We start from the raw sequence: 22,736 nt of genomic DNA, 5'->3' as shown, positions 1-22,736 counted from the left end.
TGACATGAATGACACGACGTACAGGTCTGGAGGACGCACGCACTGATGTAGTCTCGCTGCCGCATCACGCATTACTCTCAGCCAATCAACGATCAGAGTTGCGGTGAGTAGGCGGTGTCACCTGCTGTACAAGCAGCGCCATGTCTGAAACAGTCACACTAAGAAGCGGGAAGGTTTCTGGATCACTTCATCCTCTTTTTCTCGATGAATTAGTTTAATAATGGACATGAAGGTCGTTTTACTCTTCACCGCTTTTCCTTTGATCCTGGGTGAGTTACATCTGAACATTAACATTAACTCTCCGTCTGTTTGGAGGCTGCTCCATCCACATTAATATGATTTTGATCTTTACACTGTTTTAACATTTAACAACTTTTTTTTGTAACTTTGAACGTGTTTATTTCCAGTTTTATATAAAATAGACAAATGTCCTGCACGAACCGGTAAATTACAAACTCTTTATAACTTTTTTAAAGCTTTGAACGTGACGCAAAAACACGAGCCTAGTGGTGGGTCGGTGGTGGGAATGACGTTTGAAACACTCTTTAAAGTTTGTTATGATCGATATTGTTTTTGTTTGTTTTTAAATAATTTTTGGGGCTTTTTGTGCCTTTAAAAGACAGGGCAGTAGAGCGACATGAAATGGGGAGGCAGAGAGAGGGGAATGACGCGCAGGAAAGGATCGTCCGATTTATTAAAATAAAATAAATTAAGGCAAATTGAGCCACAATAACTTAATAACAGCACAACAGCACTCCCGTTGGTGTGAAGAGCAGACGGGGAAGAGACCAGCTGCTCCCGCCTCCCGTCCTCTGCGTCTCACGGTGGAGACAGAAGTGAAACCAAGACACGAAATCACACGAATCATAGAAGCGGAGTTGCGCGTGCGCATGTGTGTGAGCTTTGGTTTTATGTATATATCAGTGGCGGCTGCTGGAGGGGAAGCTCACTTTCGGCCTACAACATAAAATGTGTCCGTTTATTTATATGTAAATTTGTAATAATATAATATTCCGCCAAAACAGTTCTCTATTAAAACTCCCGCCACAGTCCTGAGTGTGGGTTCGGCAACACATGACGTAACATCCGCCCAATGCGTCAGCGTCTCCAATGAGCATCGAGCCCGCCGTCGCATCGACCAATCAGAGAGCAGCGGCGGGAAATACAGCTGATCGACGAGGAGGCGACAGCTGCGATTTGGCGCTAGTCTGGGCTCAGTCTGCCGAAGAAGACGGAGGGACGCGGAGGCAGAGAGGACTTCAAGAGACGAGCTAACTGTCCAGTCTGAGCTCAGAAGACTTTCTTTAACTTTTAAGACAAGTAAGTTTATCAACAACTTGTTAATTTAAGTGGTAAAAGCTGAAAACGTCTGTTTATCGATCCCGGAAGTAGTTCAGCCGCCGCGTCTCTAATATCCCTGAGTCGGTTTGCTAGTTTATCGTCTAAAATACCACGATTAGCTTCTTTTTCACGTTATATACCAACAAATATTTGTAGTCAGAGTCACTCTAATGGTAATCTGATATGTTTTAGATTAAACCAGAGTCGAATTAATGTCGAAATGTTGGTGTTTTAATGCAGATGTACGTGTTTGGAGCTTCAGCTGTCTTGGCGCCATTAATCAGCCACACTGTATTGTCTTCTTCGCTGGTTGTTTAATGTAAATACAACTGTTAAAAAATGATTAATAACCTTTAATAACACTCAAAACACGTTGTATTTATACTGTTGAGTGTTGTGTTACGATCTGAGGCTTTAACGTAATCATTACTTTCACTTCACTGACGTTTTATTCTGATCTTTATTTTACATGTAAGAAAAAACGAAATGTGGACATCAGCCCTCTAAAGGAAGCAGATTTTAGTCGTGGAGGAAGAAATATACTTCATACTTCTATCATTTTATTAAAAAAAAAACACTTACTACATCATTAATGTAATATAAGATTAGATGAACCTTTATTGATCCCACACTGGGGAAATTCACTTGCTACTGCACCATAGGAAAACGAGGTGGAAGAAAAACAAGTAGAATAAAGTAGAAAAATAACAAATTAACTACTAAGAAGAAGGTATGTACATTATAAGTACGTGCATTTGTAGAGATATTTACATAATGTGCGTAAGTATTGACAATATTGAAATATATTGCACGGAGCGTTTGCATTATATAGCATTTTAAAAACCGCAGTGTTATTTGCATGCTCATGATAATTTCGCTGTCAATCAAAAAGGGACTCAGCCTCAGACAGATCATCCAATCATCATGCAGAAGCCGAGCGTCCGGGCCAGCCCACTGTCCCATAGACCCCCAGAGACGCTGAGCGTCCGATGGGCGGGACAAAGCCCAGCATTTATCCAATGACCGTCTAGTTTGGCTGCAGTGGAACAACCCACTCTCTGCTTCCCCAGTGACGTCAGGAGACACTCGGCGTCTACACTGTGTAAAGCTCTGTGGCGCTGCGGGGATGAAGGAGAAGAAGTCGTGTTGTTACCTGTGATAAGCAGCTGATTCTGAACAAAAGATGAACGTGTTCTAGCGCATATTTAGTCAATGAAATGTTCACACAACAACACATATTTAAACACTTATTTTGTTGACATTTTAGGGGAAGCTGAGCTTCCCTTGCCGTCTTAGAGCAATCGCCACTGATATATATGTATATATACATTGTATATAGAGAATATAATGTATATAGAGAATATAATGTATTTAAAGAATATAATGTATATAAAGAATATAATGTATATAATGCAAATAATGTATATAATGCAAATAGAGAGTCCGTCGTTGTCTCAGTGTAACTGCGCACAGGAAGTTGGTCACATAGTAAAACGGCGACGCTTCCTTTCCACCTATTGAGAGTTTTTATTCTGGAAAGTTCTGACCGAACTTCAAAGATTATGTCGCCTTCCTGCTTGAGACTTGACAGGAGACAGGTGAACAGGTGAGAACCTCACTCTCAGTCAGACGGAGCGAGCTACTGCCGCACATTGCGCAGAGCGCGCGGTGGCGGTTTAGTGGCCCCACTGTTCGATTCCTGAGCTGATCTCCGAGCCGCAGACTCCCGCTCCTGTTGGTGTGAGGAGCAGACGGGGAAGAGACCAGCTGCTCCCGCCTCCCGTCCTCTGCGTCTCACGGTGGAAACAGATCCGAGACTTCATGCTCCATGAAGTGAAACCAAGACACGAAATCACAGGAATCATAGAGGCGGAGTTGCGCGTGCGCATGTGTGTGAGCTTTGGTTTTACCTGCCAGGTGATTTACTCACAGTGAGAGCTGCCAGGGGTTTTCATGTTCATTCAGAGAACCACGTCACAGACTGCAGACTTTACTCCTGTGAGACATGGCTAAAGATATTTGACTGAACTCTTGGATCAGAGGAGGCTCAGGCCACAGCTGCTTCTCTACATATCTACAAACATATTCCACACCTGAAGTTTAAACCGTCTCAATGTTGTTTGTCTCTGCAGCACAGCATCGTGTCAAGTGTCCGACTGAGACGATCCAGGCAGACGAAGGTGATGATGTTACACTTAGGTTTGATCTGGATCCCCGGGTCAACCTGGAGGATTATACACTGGATGTTAGGAGAACTGACCTCGAGGAGGTCGTCCACATCTATCGAAGTGGAAAGGACCTCACTGATCCACAGACGGAGCGATACAGACACAGAACAACTCTCATCCATGAAGACCTGAGCAGAGGAATCATCACACTGCAGATCTCCTCAGTTCAGCTGAAGGACAGTGGACTGTACCAATGTTTTGTCCCAGAGCTGAGAGCTGGTTGTACCACTGTCCTTAATGTTGGTAAGCATGAGGACTTTACTGCTGTACAGGACATTTTAGGATTTATTTCATTCAGTATTTATCACAGATAGTGAAGAAGTTTGTTCCTGAATAAAACACGTGATTTAAAAAAGTGATTAAACAGTTTATTTCTCATTTGAAACAGTGAAAAAAGTCCAACACAACAAGACGAAGACAGATGATGTCATGACCAGCACCTCGCCACCAAACCCTGGTAAATGTCTTTGATTCTTTCTCTAGGAAACTGTTGTAGAGAAACTGTTCTTCGTCTCATCTGGACACTTTCTGATTTTCCTTCAGATGCTGAGACGGTGAATGTCGGTGCCGTTGTTGCTGGAGTTCTTGTTCCTGTTCTTCTTATTATTATCATCATCGTCCTGGTGAAACGTGGAACCATCAGTAAGTCTGAAAATCTAATATTTCACAATAATAAAATCAAAGATTGAAGAAAAGTGTAAAAACTAAAAACAGATGTGTGTAACACAAACATCCTTTAACAAGTGTCACCAACTGCTTTTCTCTCTCAGGGAGGAGTGTGGAGAGGCTGCAGGGAAGAAGGGAGCAGGAACCAGAGAAGGAGGGAGGAGGAGGAGGTAGAGGAGGAGGAAGATGAGGAGGAGGAAGAGGAGGAGAACCTGGAGAACTCTGCAGAAACAGCTTGTTAAACATCATGTCAGAGGTGTAGTGGTGGTGGAGAGATGCTGCTGGAGCGAGAACAACAACCATTCACTACCTGATGGATAAAAAGCAGATTCCCAAAGCTTCTACTGAACTAAGTGACATTAAACCTCCGTGTGAAGACGAGTGAAGGTGTTTAAACACAACTCAAACACAACAGCAGTCATGATGAGTTTGGGTCAGAAGCACAGTTTTGGAAAAGGGAAAATTTCATAGAGAAAACATCAATCAAATATACAGGTTAATATAAAAACAGGGACCAGTCAGTTTACACATACAAATGAAATGGGAACAGATGTTGTTGGTAATCAGGAAGTGTGTGTGTGTGTGTGTTTTAAATGTGCTTATTTATTGTTGCTACTGGACATTGAATTGTAATAAGCTGCATATTAATATGGTTTTAAGAACATTCATTGCGTTTTAAAATCTTTGTTTCATGACTAATTGTTAAATTCACGACACTGTAATGACTCCAAAATAAAATCATGGTAAACATCACCCATTAAAGATTATGTGATGTTTCTAATCAGGACTGTTTTATATATATATATATATATATCATATAAATATATGTGTTATAGCATTTTTATAAGAATTTAATGTGATAAAGAATAAAGAGTTTTTTCAGCAACCACCTGTATCTGTATTTATGCTCTAATTGCTTTTGCTGTAAATAAATGTTTTATTTCTTTTGCATCATTGTTGTTGCTCATAATTATTGTATTCAGAGTCAGTGGCTCCTGTAACGTGGTTTCATCCACACAGACGGGTTTTATTCATCCTCATCTACGGAGATCTGTCTGAGATCTGTCTGAGATCTGTCTCCACCACAACAGACACAGACGTATCTCAGTCACAACTTCCTGGTTTGATAAGACTTCAGCAGTGAAGACAGAGTCAAGTTCACTTTATCTAAATCTGATAGTCTGAGATCAATAATCGTCACATCTATAATAGTTTAAATTAAATCAAGTATGTGATTTATTTAAAAAGGAGTTTCTAGATCAGATGAGAAACAGTGACGGTATAATATAATAAATAAAATGATGATAAAATGGATTTTAAAAAAGTCCAATGAAGTTAAATTCTCATATTTTTCAACAAATCAAAGATTAAAGAAAAGTCCAGAAACTGAAAACAAACTTCTGCATCATTTCTTTCGTCAGTACGAAACAATGACATGTTTTAGATTTAGTTTAAATTTGCAAACTGTATTTACTGATTCATTAAAGCCACAAGAAGCTGCCCGTGTTTATAACAAGATCTGGACAAATGAAACCAAAACCCTCCTGATTAGATAAACTCGTCCAAAAACAGCAACAGTGAGATCTGTGAAAGTAACAAAAACTATTTAATAAAAGCTGCGATAGTGATGATAAAAAGGCAGATCTTATTAATTATTTCATTACAGGTTAAAAAGGAGCTTCATACAGCACAAACATTAAAATACATTATATTCAAGAAGACTGGAAAACAGGAACATTAAATAACATCTCACTCTAAAAGACGCAAACAACAAACAGAAAATAAAGTGTGCAGTGCACGACTGTTTTTCACGTCATCAGGAAGTTTGTTTGACCAGTTACTTGTAAATCGACCACAAAGTGAGCCGCAGTCGGAAAACACGAAACTTAAAGTGCTGGACAAAAGAGACAAAACGCTGCTTTAGTTACACTGACGGAGATGTGAGGTGGTGTTCTTAATAAAGGTCGATCAGTGAAATAACTTAATTTAAAGTGAGAAAAGAAAGTGTTTTTTACATAATACAGTATATTTATATAATATCTTATCCGTGATTGTCCTGTTGCCCTGTGAAAGTGCCAGTAGCCAATATGGCGGCTGTCGTCGACCGGCCAAACGTTGTATTTACAACCACGAGTCAGAAATCGTCTTGACACTGACCGAGGTCTGAGAGATCAGCGACCGCTCTGACGATGGTCACCTCCCTCACGACACGACACTTATCACGAGCCACGTTCATAAACTCACATTCAGACGGTCAGAGTTTCATACGTCACAAAGCTAAGGAACCAATCCTGTCCGCTTGTGGGGACGGGGGGGCGGGGCTAAATAAACCTGAAACCTCGTCAGTGCAGAGAGCAAGATTTAGCATTAGCACAGTTGCTAACAATGCATCAGCCACGTCCAGTTACAAGCTAACAAACCATATGCACAAATAAAAGATGCTAACTAAGCTAACCCTTCTGACAAATCACATTTTAAAAACCACATGCTCAGCAACAACCGCTACTGATGGAGAAATACTGTCAATCCAAACGTCACAGACTAAAGTCAAGATTGGAAAAATCTTAAATATAATAATATTTCCCCATATACAGTACGTATATAATAATTGCCCCAAGTGAATGAAAAAAATATCCATCTATCTATAAATGAAGAATTAAGTTACTGTCATTCATCACAGATGTTGAGTCAGTCTTTGCTGATTGGTCGTTCTCCTGCCTTCACCTCCAGCTGATGTTTCAGGAGCCGTTCTGGCAGCGCTGTCTGGGTCTTCATCCCGCCTCCTTTGATTGGGTTTCAGGTTTCTTGCCCCGCCCCCACCTCGTGCCTCCTGCTGTGAATCACTGTGAGGAAACGGAAAGTTGTTTGTGACACAGATTTTACAGTTTTGACTTGAGTCATCATCATGTTATTAATAAGCAAATGTATTTATCACACACAGAGGTTCATTCAATGTTGCTAGAAGTAAAAAGCACAATAAAGAAACAGTATAATTATGAAATACATTATAAAATAGATAAATTCTCATCAAAGTGCAAGATTAACAGATTGAATAAAGGCCGAGGAGAATACAGCAGTTTGTAGCAGTTACAGTTTGGGCGGATTTGATCATGAAGCTTCATTTAAACAGATATTGGATCGTTCCAGTAAAAGTGTCCAAAACACCTCACACACACAAAAAACCCCAAACTTCCCCTTTCACTGTGGGCTCCACTGACTGACCTGCTCCTGCAGATGTGGCTCATTTACATGGAACATTTCTCAAATACATTTGGGGCCCAAATCATTTAGAGACTTAAAGACATTAAGTAAAACTTTGAATTGAGCTCTGAATCTGACTGGAAACCACAACAAGGACCTGAGGTCTGAGTAATATGCTCTCTGCTCTTAGTTTTAGTCAGTGGTAAAGCAGTGAGGAGAGCGTTGCAATAATCGGCTCTGGAGGATATAAAGGCATCAATGAGTTTCTCTAACAACCTCCCAAACACAACAATCTCAGTCTTGTCTTTATGTAACTGGAGGAAGTCTCGCTTCTTCTTACAATATGGAAAATGTGCTTCATCATTGTGCTTTGATGTAACTCGGATTATTCATAAAGTGTTTGTTTGATACTTACAGATTTCCTAATTACAGCTTGCTTTAAATCTTTCATTAGGAAAACAGAAACCGGTACAAGAAGAACACGACAAACCACAAACTGGGAAAAGGTTTTGTGGCCTGACGAGCCGGTAAGCAGACTGTCTAACTAAGCTGAAGCTCAGGAGAGTTTAATTATTGGTCATTGTCTATACCTGTGACTTAGATGAAGATCAGATTTTACGACCAATTAATGCAGAAAAGAAGATAAATGTTCCTGTACTTACGGGTCGTTCTACAGATCATCAGAACCAGGAATCCGAAACATCCAACAACAGTGAGAACGATGCCGGCAGTGACTTCCCTGAGTCTGCGTCCTGAAATCACAAAGGATATTGGTTTCCTCGTCTCGTCCACACGACTCCAGAGACCTCGAGCACTGAGAACTGACTTTTGGAAACGCTGCTGATCTCATTTTAGTTTGAAGACACAAGGGTTGTGTTGTCGCCTTTGGAAACGATGAGGTCACACTCAGAGTCTCTCCTGATTGGCTCTCATCAGCCTGGACTACCAGTGGTGAATACAACATGAGAATGAATCACAGTGTCACTGACCTTGTTGTCTTTGCAAGCAGCTGTTGTTCAGTTAAAGTCTGTATTTTAACACTACAGCTGTCTCTGTTGTTCCTCCCTCATAGTATTTTTTTTTGCAACTAATCAACTGCAGAGAAGACAATCTACTTCCTGTTTACACCGGCTCGTGCACGCCCAGTCTACGTGAATGGTCATGTATGTGTTTCAGGTGTGTTAGTGTGGACGGAGATTGTTTTGGTTTTGAAAACGCTGTTTTCAAAAGAAAAGGTAGTCGTGTGGACGTAGTCTCACTGTGATGATGTCAACAATGACTCAGGCCCGGTTCTAGACAGATGTTGACTGGTCACTAACTGGCAGACCTCAAGGCTCGTTACTGGGGAACACTGAATTTATGACTGTAAGCTATAACGTGCACTGTTTTATACCATCTAAAACTAAAGCCATAGAATCTAATAAAGCCATAATGTACTTCATTATAAACCCTCCCCCACCCTAAACTTTATTTATGTCCAATTGTTTATTCTTACCTGAACTGGTATATTTAAAATAAGCTACCTGCCTTAATCCAGTTTATTTTCTAGTCTCCTAATGTATTTCATATTTAAATGGGACAATACAATATCATTGGCAATGTCAGTTTTAACCAACTATTAGAACCTTGCTTGGTAAAAACTAGGACTCAGGTATTTACTTGTGTCGTCTGGCTCGGTCAGGTCTTCAGGCGGAGGTCTGGTTGTGTTGGAATCACCTTGTTGTGCTCTGTTTGTTTGGCCTTTTCGACCTGTTTCAAATGAGACACAAATACTGAACCAAAGTACTTTAACTTACTTAAACATGACAAACAACAGCTGAATTCTGACACAAGTTCAGCACTAACTTCAGTGTGCTTACCAACTGTGAGGGTAAAGTAACAAGAGGCGCCCTGAAGTCGAACGTAGCATCTGTATCCTCCAGCATCAGACGGCCGCACAGAGGAGAGCTGCAGCGTCACGTTTCCTCTGCTCAAGCCTTCATGGAAGAGAAGCGTCCTGTTTCTAAACTCTTCCTTCTGGGCGTCAGCTTGATCTTGTCTACGAATGTAAAGGTGGACAACATTCGAGCTGCCGTCTTTACTCCACTTCACAGGTGAACCTGACACGTTGACTTGATGATCCAGGTGACACTGGAAAAAGACGCTGCCGCCTTCTTCTGCCTCCATCGTCTGATTTACAGAGGCTGCTGGGAAAATAAACTTCATATTTAGTCCAATAACCTGAATAACTAACTTCCAAAAACAGACATTTTTAATACGTTAACGATCTTAGTTTGCATCGTTTTTAAATGGTGCAACAAATCTTCAAGTGTCCTCGTGCTGCTTCAAAAACTTACAGAGCAGCTTCCTAGAAAGTGATTTTTTCTTTACTAAACAACACCTAGAAACACAGAACAACACCTGTAAACACAGAACAGATAAACAGAGAACACCTGTATAAACAGAACAACACCTGTAAACACAGAACATCTCTAAAAACAGAACAACACCTGTAAACACAGAACACCTGTAAACACAGAACAACACCTGTAAACACAGAACACCTGTAAACACAGAACATCTCTAAAAACAGAACAACACCTGTAAACACAGAACACCTGTAAACACAGAACAACACCTGTAAACAGGGAACAACACCTGTAAACACAGAACAACACCAACACCTGTAAACACAGAACAACAACTGTAAACACAGAACAACACCTGTAAACACAGAACCACAGGACCAAGTAGCAGTGGTCCTACAGCAGCAGCACATAAACTAACTGTTGGCAGCTGGTAAGAAACAGACCACATCTCTAATACAGAGGAGGTGAGCGGTGGATAAGGACCATGAGACGGACCACTGAACTGGTCCGGACCACAAGGACAACTGGTTCCGACAGACAGATCATCACACAAATTTAAAATATACTACAAAAGAACATTTCATTGACAAATTATGACTTTTCGTGTATAATTGTGAATAATAATAACACAACAACAGTCATATCTTCATTAATAGTCATTTATTAATAAAAAACCTCGGATAAAATTTTGATTATAAAACTATATCTTCTTTGCTAAAACTTCGCAGAAGAAGTGAGTTCCTTTTTTAGGATGGTTAAACGTGACGTTGTAATAGTTACACAGCGGCCATTAGCTGCACGACTAAAGTTAACGGTGAACCACGTGACCAAAGGAGAGAGGAAGATGCGAACAGAGGTGTGCGGTTGATTAGCAAAATGCTACAGACTGAGCAACCGGTCCGGACCACAAGGACCACGACGCAGACCGCACACTAACTGGTAATAACTAGCGAACAGAACACTGATCCTGATACAACCTCTGCTGCCGCGCGGGCTTTTACAGCATTCAGCACGCGACAGCGAATCTGTATCAAACAGGTTGATTTAACTGTTCGATCAGTCAGAGGCTGCAGTCTGTTCCTGTGGCGGTAAATACCGACAGATATCGTTCTGTTAGAATCAATGAGGGCGAGTTAAACAAGAACCTCTGTGACTGTTCTAGAACGTCACTCTCAGCAACAATGTATCAAAGAACAACGGAGCTGCAACTCACCGGTGACGCGTCCAGCGACGAAGAAAAGACTCAGGAAAATAAAAAGTTTCATTTTCATTCACAGCGAAGCTTCTGAAGATCTGCCGGCTTCAGAGTGACGGGAACCAGCACAGAGGAAAAACACCGACTACAGAACACACCCCCTTTTTTGAACTGTCCCTCCTTTTTACCCATGTGTGATCCAAAGATGCTCTGAAAGAACGATGTGCTGCAACAAGTTGTAACGTTGCAACGTGACGTTCTTGTATTTTACAAAGGATGCAAACAAGTACGCCTAAGTAAGTAAAATATTAGCTACTGTACTGCTGCTGTCACATTGTATATCAGCTGACCACGCCCACTTTGGAGACAGAAAGCGTTTACAATTTCACTGGCGCAGTGGGTGATCTTTCTATAAATAGAGCATCTTTTTAGGCATAATGAGTAATGCTCCCTTCCTGCAAGTGAAGGAACATTTAGTGCATGTTATTCCCCCACAGTCCTCCCACCTTTACTGTCGCTACTGAATAATATAATAATAATAATAATAATAATAATAATATTATAATTACATGAAAATGCACAAAAGAAAAACATCTGAGGGAAAAAAGTTCTTTCTTTCTCTAATTTTTGATATGTTGTAAAATATTAGATACATGTTTTGGGTTGGAGACAAAAAAAATCTGAAGATCTGGACAAATTAAACCAAAACCATCCTGATTGGATAAATATTTTAATGATGTTAGTGATAGAGATAATAAAAACAGATCTTATTAATTATTTCTTTACAGGTTAAAAGAGCTTTATACAGTGCATACACACACACAACAGGAAATACAGCTTAGTTTAATTTCTAATGCACACAGCGGATCAGTCATCAGGAAGTTTGTTTCAGAAAACTGCTCTGAGAACATTAATTTTCAGCAAGTTGCTCTGGGAGATTAAAGCACTGAAAACTTTCTGAAATTTTCTGAACATTCAGCACTGTCAATAAATAATGTGTGAGGCTTTAGACACGAGGCTCCGATCAGTGAGGAATCATGTCTAATGATCAGTTATTGATCATATTGTGGATGATATGATATTTCAGAGAGAGGATGACGGCAGTGAAGCTGAAATACTTTTAAAAACATTTAAAAGTGAGATTTACTACATATTGAAATACAGTCATTAAATGATGTTGAGCAAAATGTAAAATAGATAATCAAAATGTTTTTTGCTCTTTCAACCGCAAATCGTCAAATTCATGAGGCTGTTTTCATCTTCAGAGCAGCAGAACTTTGTCCCTCATCAGGTTACAGCTGAATAAATATATGTACAATATGAATAACAACATTTATATTTGGTTGAATTTCAGACTCTTTCACTTCTGCTCACATTCATGGTTCTGGATTAAAACTGGTTGATCATGTCAGAGCGGATTGAATCGACCGATCAGCTGATGGGAACCGAATACTCAAGAGTTCCTGTTGTTAACCAGGAGCTTGGATGGATTCTCTGTCTGGGTCCAGGTCAAGGGCGTAACCATGGTATAGACATTGGGGGGGTCCAAATGAGAGCCCTCCCCCAGAATTTTTTTTTTTTTTTTTTTTTTTTAAAGTGCATTTCCCACAATTCTATGATTTTTATGTATTGACCATCTGAATTAACATTTAAAGTTTTTCCCCCACCAGAATTAGCCTAGCTTGTTATTTAGCCCAAATTGTGACAGGCTATCATGACATCGTTGGTACTAGCTTCATATTATACAAGTCTCTTCACTTCAACTTAACTAACAAGCTGAGCCCTTTTTAACGAGTTAAATATTTCAAATTAATTAAACAGGCTCATTTTGACAACGTCACTCCTCTTTAGCTCTGTAGTTGCTTACTGTCTGAAAAAAATTTCGTAAGTCTTGCTTTTTCCGCTTTTTGGGCAAGGTCGGCGCTTCAAACGGAGCCGCTGTTATATGGGCGCAACCAAGTGTACAACCGGGAGGGGGGTGATCACACACTTTTGTTTTCCTTAACAGACGGAAATAAATTGAAAATAAATCGGAAATAATAAGAGACGGGTCAGTTGACAGCCAGGGTTCATAAAAGGAGGAAATATTTAACATATTTATACATAATATTTGGGGGGGGGGGCAGATTGGTATTTTCCCAGTATTGGGGGGGGGAACGAGCCCCCCAAAGGATGCGTGGTTACGCCCATGGTCCAGGTGACACTTCAGCTGGTTCCCCTCTCAGCGCCGCCGCCGTGCAGGTCGTCACCCCCGCCTGTCGCTTTGTGCCTCAGCATCACGACTGCCTCGACTGCCGCCGCCGCCGCCGCCCCGCGCGTCTTCTTGCAAACCTCTGTGAGAACATCAGAAACCGGTTTGAGACTCACTGAACTGATGTTTGTGTAGAGACCAGGGGGCGAACGACAGGGACTCGTTCACACTGTGAACTGTGATCCAACGATTATCAATAATATTCAGCAGTATTATGTTTTTAACATAACTGATGAAATAAAATCTGTGAGTAAACGTGTTCCTGCGTTACAGTTTAAAAGGGGAAACATCTTATTGGTGATAATAATAATAATAATAATGTAAATCTGTTAGATTAAAGATCATCTGCAGGTGAATCAGTTCACAGGTGAGAACAGCACTGAGATCAATGAGCTCAGGCTGTTTGCAGCTGATAATCACTAATATTCACTGAGTGATCAGTTCATTAGGAACATTGAACTGATGGAGTCTGATGCAACAGTCCTGCAGTAAATCCTCCGTCATGAAGGTTTTAATCTTCAGCTTGTGTTTAAACAGTTTCACACAGATGTTGATCATTGTTGTGTGTGTGTGTGTGTGTGCGTGTGTGCGTGTGTGCGTGCGTGCGTGCGTGCGTGCGTGTCTGCTCATCAGATAAATCCAACATGGATCTCACATGAAAACAGCTGCAGCTTCTCAACATCTGCAGCTTTATATCTTTAGACTCTTAATACTGATGCATCAGTGAATAAGCAGCATTTTCCTGCTGCAGCTGCTTTAAAATGTGAAAACTGAGGAGAAAAGGGGAAACTGCAGCACTGCTAGTGTGATAAAGTCATCATCATCATCATCATCATCATCATCTCTGGGATGCTGGCTTGAGGATAATTCCTAACAAACTTTAACGACCTCCAGGTGAACACACACAGGTAATAGGAGGTGCTGGTTGGTGGGTATAGATCAGGTGTTATCTGTAATACAGCTGCTAGAGAAAGATCATCACTACAGAGTAAACTGTTGTGCACAGAGCCCCCTGGTGGCCACACATCATGTCTGCAGGTTATACACCATCTCATATTAGTCTGGAGGAGGTGTGATGTCATCCACCACCAAACTGACAAAAGCCTCTCAGCCACAGAGGCGGCTGAACTACAGTCATAACAATGAAAACCTTCCCCTGCGCCCCGAGTGCACGCCGCTGAGAGCGGCTCATTGGAGGCTGAAGGAAACGTCTACAGGTTATTTCTGCAAGAAGAGGCTCGACTGAATATTGATGGGATTTTTCTGTTGGGTTGCCCAAATTTATGCACCTGTCTAATTTTGTTTTGATGCATATTGCACATTTTCTGTTAATCCAATAAACCTCATGTCACTACTGAAATATTGCTGTGTCCATCAGTTATTTGATTGATCACAATGAAATTGCTGATCCAAACACCCAATGATTTATACATGAAAATAATGGAAACTGTCAGGGGCGCCTAAACTTTTTCATACCGCTGTATAAAACTGGAATACTCCAGTACATTTACCCACTAATTGGACTTAAATACAACACTGCATTAAGAGAAATTTGTAACTGTAACTCACTGATGATTCCACGTTTCACCAGAACTCCGATAAGAGCGCAGAGAAAACCAAGAACAACAGCACCGAGAACTCCACCAACAACGGCACCAACATTCACCGTCTCAGCAGCTGAAGGAAAATCAGAAAGTGTCCAGATGAGACGAAGAACAGTTTCTCTACAACAGTTTCCTAGAGAAAGAATCAAAGACATTTACCAGGGTTTGGTGGCGAGGTGCTGGTCATGACATCATCTGTCTTCGTCTTGTTGTGTTGGACTTTTTTCACTGTTTCAAATGAGAAATAAACTGTTTAATCACTTTTTAAAATCACGTGTTTTATTCAGGAACAAACTTCTTCACTATCTGTGATAAATACTGAATGAAATAAATCCTAAAATGTCCTGTACAGCAGTAAAGTCCTCATGCTTACCAACATTAAGGGCAGTGGTACAACCAGTAGAACTAGCGTTCAATAGGACAAGACATTTGTACGGTCCACTGTCCTTCAGCTGAACTGAGGAGATCTGCAGTGTGATGATTCCTCTGCTCAGGTCTTCATGGATGAGAGTTGTTCTGTGTCTGTATCGCTCCATCTGTGGATCAGTGAGGTCCTTTCCACTTCGATAGACGTGGACGACCTCGTCGAGGTCGGTTCTTGTAACGTACAGTGTATAATCCAACAAGTTGACCCGGGGATCCAGATCAAACCTAAGTGTAACATCATCACCTTCTTCTGCCTGGGTCGTCTCAGTCGGACACTTGACACGATGCTGTGCTGCAGAGACAAACAACACACATGAACGCTAGGTGACGTTCACAACACTGAGCTGGTGTCTCCAGCATAAAACTAAAAGAACGGGGGTCGGGCAAGATGGCGACCGTGACACACGTTTTTATACTGCTGAGCGGTGTTTCGGATTTCTATCCCTTACTTTCAACATTTGACTCTTTTTTTTGTCATTAAAGTTTTTATTTATTCATACACACATAAACATACAATCAAACTCGAAAACAAACACTGACACCAACATCGACAGTATATCCAGCATACAACCATATATACTGTACAAAGCCCTCCTGCAAATCAACATTTCCTTTTTTGAAACAACCACAATATACATTCAGCACCATGTCTTCAAATTTTTCCATATGTCCTACCTACAAAAAAATAAAATGTTCCTCTTCATTGTTAATTCTAGCCAACATGCGTTCATATGATGCAACTTCTGACATAATTTCCATCCATTTTTTAAACATCTGGGGCGACTGTACTCTTCCATACTCTGAGAATTGTTCGAGCAGCGGTGACCATCCCAACTTTTAAAACCCCTCGTTCATATTTAGATATATTTAGTATTTCTGTTTGGTCCCCTAACAAACATAGTCTTGGTGATACAGGTACCGCCACACCCAGACATTTACTCACATGTTCCAATACTTTCTCCCAAAACGGGTACACCAGTTTACATCCCCAAATTACATGTAAAAATGTCCCTATTTCACTCTGACACTTCCAACATAAATTATTTCCTAATAAGCCCATTCTATGTAGTTTTGAAGGGGGTGAAATAAAATCGATGAACTATCTTATACTGAATAAATTTCCCCTTTGCCTCTCTCATGTGTTTCCCTGTATTTGATAAGATATTTAACCAATGCTCCTCATTCAGATCACACCCTAGGTCTTTCTGCCAAATGATCCTCAGATTTTTACACACATCTTCTTGTAAACCATTAAATGTCTTGTAGAATATGGCTGCTCTGTGTGTTATACTCGGTAGATCCAAAACTTCCATCAATGTATTCTCATTGTGATTAAATTTTCCCTTTGTGATACAGTCTCTTATTTGCAAATATTTCCAATGATTACCTTTATATTCCAGATTATATTTTTGCATAATATAAGCAAACGACATAAACACTCCATCCACACACAGGTCACTTATTTTGCGTATCCCTCTTACAAGCCATTGATTCCAATAAACAGATTTCTTCCCAATACGTACGGCTGGGTTATACCATAGAGAGGCGTAAGGTTGTCTCAAGTGCGAAATATTATATATCTTATGAATTTCTCTCCAAACTGCTTTAGAATAAGACAGCACTGGGTTTGAAAAATAATTATGTCCAGAAGTTGCTGCACCATGTGAGAGGACATCCAGAGGTTCAAACGGGCCAGTTAGTTCTCTTTCAATTTTGATCCAGCTCATCTCCTGATCTATCCCCTTCCAATGTTTTATCAATCTACACATTTCAAATGATAGATTATATAATCTTACATTAGGTAGACCCATACCTCCTATTTCCCTCGGTGACCACATCTTCTTTATATTAATCCTTGGTCTCTTTTTATCCCATAAAAAGTCTTTGATAATTCTATCATAATGTTTAAACAGCTGTGGTGCTATATTGAGTGGCAACATCATGGAAACATAATTGAATTGCGGTGCAACCACCATTTTAATTACATTAACTTTTCCCCACAATGTGAGCTTCAATTTTCCCCATTTATCCAGGTTCAATTTTATTTTCTGGAGGAGTGGTTCCATATTTGAGAGCATCGTTTCATCCAGATTTGAATTTAGTTGAATGCCTAGATATTTCATACCTGAAGGTAGAAACTTGAAGCCATATGAAGTGATAACCCCAGCGTGACATGTATACAATATCGGCATTCATTCCGACTTATGCCAGTTTATTTTATAACCTGATAATTTAGAATATGATTCGATACATTCAAGTAACACCGGCAGGGACTTCCCAGGTTCCTCCAACACTGATAAAATATCATCGGCATACTTAAATAGCTTGTGCTCTCTACCACCTGCCTGCACACCTTTAACCCTCACATCAGCTCTGATTGCTACAGCTAGTGGTTCAAGAACCATAGTGAAGAGCAACGGGGAGAGAGCACATCCCTGTAGTAGTAGTATCTTCACCCAGTTACAAAAGCCAGGACCCAACCCAAATTTTGAAAGAGTCGACATGAGGAACCCCCACTCCACCCGGTCAAAAGCCTTCTCAGCATCAAGTGAAAAAGCTGCCACTGGTACCGGATTAGAGCAGTTCATATGCAACCGATGTACGAGCCTTCGCATGTTATCAACTGAGGATCTTTTTTTTTTTTAAATAAAACCCACTTGATCTCCATGTATAATGTCTGGAAGTATTTTCTCTAAACGTGACGCCAAGGTCTTTGTCAAAATCTTACAATCCACCCCAAGAAGGCTCACAGGTCTGAAATGAGACGGATCAGAGGCATCTCTGTCTTTCTTAGGAATAAGAGAAATTAAAGCATCATTAAATGTACCAGGTAGTGAGCCCCTCTCAGATATCTCCATGTACACCTTATGCAATATGGGGGCCAAGATATCAATATATTTCTTGTAATATTCAACCGGGAAGCCATCCACACCGGGTGACCTCCCGGTTTTCATGGATGAAATAGTAACCCTAATCTCTTCCTCTGTTATTGGAGCGTCCAGCGTCTTTTTGCTCATTAGATTAGATTAGATTAGATTAACTTTATTGCTCATTAGATGCACTCGGCAGATGAATACCTGAGAAAAATGTGTCTGTGTCTTCTGGATTATGAGCACAGGAGGATGTGTAAAGATTTTCATACATTTTTTTTTAAAAACCTGATTAATTTCTTTTGATGAGGTTACTACCCCATTATCCTTCTTAATCATTGGAATGTTATTGGAATTATCCTGTTGTCTTAATTGTCTCGTTAATAGTCTGCCATTCTCTTCGCCCCCTTCATAGAAATTAGTTTTTAGCCTAAATAAGGCATACTCATCTTTTTAATTATATATATATATATATCATGTAGTTGATATTTCGTATTACAAATTGCTTTGTATAGATTATCTGAATAGTGACTTGCCAATTCTTTCTCCAATTTACGGATCTCTTTGTCTAATGAGTTTTCTTTCTTCACATTCTCCTTTTTCATTTTTGAGGCGTGAGCAATAATTTTCCTTCTTGTATAAGCCTTAGATGCTTCCCAAACCGAGGAAATTGTTTCTGTAGAGCCAATATCAATTTCAAAAAAAGATTTAAGATCCTCTGATAACGTATTGCTAAATGACACATCCTGTAGCCACGCGGTGTTAAGCCTCCAACGTCAACTTTTCACATTATCTGTGTTCAGGTCAACATGTAACTCCACTGTGGCGTGATCACTGAGGGCAATAGCCCCTATCCCACAGTCCACTACTGAGTCTATTGATGAGTTAGACATCAGAAAAAAATCAATCCTTGAATGGGATTTGTGACAGTGGGAGTAAAAGGTGTATTCCCTCTCACGTGGGTTCACCAATCGCCATATGTCCACCAAACTCAAGTCCTCTGTCAGCATATGAATTGCAGCTCTGTCCCTGGGTGAAGATTTACCACTGGGCTTACTCTTATCAATTATTCCGTCCATTACCTGGTTGAAATCCCCTGCTAGTATGACCCGGCCCTGCATGTTTCCTATCACTCTATTAACTTCATGAAAGAAATCAGGTTCCTCCTTGTTTGGGGCGTATATATTACATAGCACTGTCCTTCAATGCAAATAATTCTACCGTCCTTATCATTGTGTTGTTTTAGCATGACAAAACTTTAAATTTCCCTGCCTCTTCATCTCCCATAATATGAGACTCCTGAATAAATGCTATATCTGTATTTTTAGATTTCAAATATGTCAAAGCCTTCCTCCTTTTAATGGGGTTGCCACATCCCCATTACTTCTCGTCGCCGCACCTTTGAAAAAGTTAGCTTTGCTGTTGTTCGACATTTCGCCGGGGAAGTACAAATTTTTGGTCGGAAACCGAAATTAATTCTTGTCTTTAACACAGGGCCTCAATTTTCAGATTAAGGACAAAGTATATGTCTCAAAATATACATAGGGGAGACCGGGGATGGTTGTAATAAAGGGATAGTTGTAACAGCATCACTTTCACCAATAAGGGATAACATAAGAGTCATGTGATCAATTTCATATATATATTCACTTCCTCCCTGATCTTGCATGTGAATTTGGATGGCTGTGAGAGGAAGTGTGCAGATTTTACAGTCAAAACATCAATTTTCAGGTAAGAAAGTAATTTTTGGGACCAAGTCTATATTTTGATTAGTACTGATGCTGTTGAAGTTTGAATTAGGTAACTTGTATCGGGTAAGAGAGTAGGTTCTTACGTAAAATGTGAGTCATTTCATCCATGCTAATTTCAAACCACCATGCTGATACAGCTAGGTAAACATTGGCTGACAGGGGTGGGGATAGTTGTAACACCATATAAGAAAATGTTACAACCATCCCCATAATCACAATTCACATATTTTCTCTATCCTACTCCTTTTTTTCAGTATGCCAAGACAGTGGGTGAGGAAAACAAATAGGGGTGTGCCTGCACATGTACTTAAGGTTGCATCAGATGAAGTGAGGCAGGGAAAAGCAGTGAGGTCAGTCACCAAAGACTACTCCATCTGCCATGTGAACAAGGTTCAAGAAAGCTGCCCAGTGTGGGCTATCACAGCAGTCAAAAAGTCTTCAATGCACAGTAGTCCCTCTACTGTAAGACCATTTCCCAAAGCAGGGCCAAGAAAGACCACTGGTACGACAAGGAGAAAGTCAGACATCTACACAGATACAAGCAGGCCTTGGAGGAAGAAGAAAAGAGTAGTAGTAAGAAGAATGTGAAAATGGCCATATCTGGAAAGAGGAAACGCAAACAAAATAATGCAGAGAGAAAGACAGCCAAAAAGAGATCCAAGAAGAACAAGGATAAGGGTGAGGACACCCCAGATGAAGATGATTTTTGAATTGTGTGCATGGAGCCCTTTGGAAATTCCAAACCCAAAGAAAAGTGGATCAGATGTGTAAATTGCAAGTTCTGGGCCCATGAAAACTGCACCCCTGGAAAACCCACATACATCTGTCACCACTGTGACTCTGATCACTCTGATTAGATGGATAACACACACAGATACACACACTCAAGTTCATGTTTTATCATTTAAGACAGACACAGTATGCATGTTTGTTGTTTTACTAATTGTCAAACGTCTTCCTGTAATTTTACATGGATTATGAGCTACTTCTGACCTCCTGCTGAAGGTTTCCATTTGTATGTGTAACATTCATCGGTATTATCAGGATATGTTCTCAGTGATGAGTTATTTTTGTTCTTAGTGAAGCACAGGAAGATGCTTTAGTGTTGGCACATGCACAATAAACTTATATAGATGCATATTTTGTGGTGTAGTCTCAGTTTTTAGTTCTTCAATCTTGCTGTTACAATTTACCCCAGGTTGTGTTACAACATACCCTGGTAGTGGGGTAGGTTGTAACAATGGCACTCTTTGCATTTGACATCAAATAATGAATTCTGTGATATAGTTGGAGAAGTTAAAAACATTGCTATTTGTAGTAGACAAATGAGGGTACTTTGTATCAAAATCTGAGTACCCTACCGCAAACATTCTGCAAGTTATAGGAGCTGAGTCAAAAAGTGATACAACCATCCCCGGTCTCCCCTACTTAACTGATGGTCGTGGGGAGCTCTCCTACTGTGCAGCCAACTACCTGCGGTCCCACGTGACTCTCCGTGTTTTATTGTATTTATTACATTGTACAAGTTACGTCAACTACAGCTGAAACGATTAATGGTGAAAAATGCCAAATATTCTCTAATTCCAGCCTCTAACCTGCTTTTCTTTGTCACATATGGACAGTTTCTTTTATTTTTTAGATGAGTTAAACACCACACAAAACATCTGAGAGGCTTGTCATGTTTTTGTTTTCCTCGTCGTCACTTTTTCAACGCGACAAATAAAGTAAAGCGAAAAGAGTTGAAACGGTCGATAAAACATCACTTACCCGCGACAACGTGTGAAGAAATCAACACTAAGATTAACACTGTCACGTCCATTATTAAACTAAAGCAGAAGGAAAATGACATTAAAGATATCTTGTCCTTTGGGCGGAGCAGCCGAAGTGGTAGCGTGTTTGAGCTCTAAGTTTTACCGCGCCGGGTGTTAAACCCATTGCATAAGGCTGCGTAGCGCCCCTCCCACCGGATGCTGCGTTGCTCTACGCAGCATCCGGTGGGAGGGGCGCTACGCAGCATTCGGTATAAATCGGTTAATCTGATGGGGTGGGAAACTTTTTCCACCATTAAACATCGTGACAGCGAAACTAATCGTTTTTCATTCAATAAAATCTCAACAAATCTCGATCATAACAAGCTTTAAAGAGTTTGTCTCTCCTGTCAAACTGAAAATAAACACGTTCAAAGTTTGAAAAAAAAAAAAAAATTGTTAATAGTTAAAACAGTGTAAACATCAGAATCATCAGCCTTAATGTGGATTACTTTAACTTCCTGTGCCTCATTAAAGTAACTTTAATTCCTCTGCGAATAGTTTGCAATGCCACAAAATGATAAAGTAAACCTCAATAAACCTGAGTTGAAAAAATACTGCTAGGATTAGACTATTGTATCACCGCTGCACATAATTATATTTACTGCACGATGCACATATAGTTCCTCAAGCCTGAGCCCTTCATTTGCAGCGACCTTATACATCTTTATGATGCATATTTAATTGAATAAATTCTGAACACATGTGGAATAAGTGAACCATCTTCTTCTGCAATATTTACCTACAAAATTCAGTCAAACCTTTTTGTGCATTTGTTAAAACCGAATAAAATGAACATGTAAATTAGATTTTTACCTGGTTAGAAATAGTCCACGAGCAGCAGGTTGTCAGTTGTTACTATGTATGAGACGCGGGAACCAAGTAGTGCGGTAACCGGATGCTGTCATCATGCTCCTCCCCTTCGTTGTCATTTGCTGAGGATGGCCGCGGGAGTTTAAACCATGTGGATTTGGCGGGAAAATACTTCCTGCCAATTATTTTGCGTTAACAGGAAAAGAACTTCCTGTAGCTACAGTATCACCAGTA

General features: G+C 40.3%; 3 protein-coding genes across 4 annotated transcripts; 1 reads left to right on the top strand and 2 right to left on the bottom strand.

The window, feature by feature from the left end:
* Nucleotides 1-142: 142 nt before the first annotated feature.
* Nucleotides 143-5,186, top strand: LOC130166327 (butyrophilin subfamily 2 member A1-like). The gene is made up of 5 exons (XM_056371870.1): nt 143-269; nt 3,474-3,812; nt 3,958-4,026; nt 4,113-4,211; nt 4,340-5,186. Exons 1-5 carry the CDS (start codon nt 221-223, stop codon nt 4,423-4,425), a joined length of 642 nt encoding a protein of 213 aa, XP_056227845.1. The 5' UTR covers nt 143-220; the 3' UTR covers nt 4,426-5,186.
* A 635-nt stretch (nt 5,187-5,821) lies between these two features.
* LOC130166328 (V-set domain containing T-cell activation inhibitor 1-like) lies at nt 5,822-11,269 on the bottom strand. 2 transcript variants are annotated; one of them, XM_056371871.1, is made up of 5 exons: nt 10,998-11,269; nt 9,296-9,622; nt 9,096-9,185; nt 8,099-8,188; nt 5,822-7,078 (listed from the first exon to the last, which is right to left on the bottom strand). In XM_056371871.1, the coding sequence occupies exons 1-5, from the start codon at nt 11,053-11,055 to the stop codon at nt 7,032-7,034; spliced, it is 612 nt and encodes a 203-aa protein (XP_056227846.1). In that variant the 5' UTR covers nt 11,056-11,269; the 3' UTR covers nt 5,822-7,031. The 2 variants fall into 2 exon arrangements, with proteins under 2 accessions (XP_056227846.1, XP_056227847.1); XM_056371872.1 differs by having other exon boundaries at nt 9,296-9,619.
* A 388-nt stretch (nt 11,270-11,657) lies between these two features.
* Nucleotides 11,658-21,729, bottom strand: LOC130166326 (butyrophilin-like protein 10). Its single transcript, XM_056371869.1, has 5 exons — nt 21,649-21,729; nt 15,208-15,552; nt 14,994-15,062; nt 14,800-14,907; nt 11,658-13,312 (listed from the first exon to the last, which is right to left on the bottom strand). Exons 1-5 carry the CDS (start codon nt 21,698-21,700, stop codon nt 13,185-13,187), a joined length of 702 nt encoding a protein of 233 aa, XP_056227844.1. The 5' UTR covers nt 21,701-21,729; the 3' UTR covers nt 11,658-13,184.
* Between the last annotated feature and the right edge of the window lie 1,007 nt (nt 21,730-22,736).

Source organism: Seriola aureovittata, chromosome 3 (assembly GCF_021018895.1).
Source record: "Seriola aureovittata isolate HTS-2021-v1 ecotype China chromosome 3, ASM2101889v1, whole genome shotgun sequence".
Classification (NCBI taxonomy): domain Eukaryota; kingdom Metazoa; phylum Chordata; class Actinopteri; order Carangiformes; family Carangidae; genus Seriola; species Seriola aureovittata.
The sequence above is the reverse complement of the archived record's forward strand: the minus strand, read 5'-3'. Positions and strand labels throughout refer to the sequence as shown.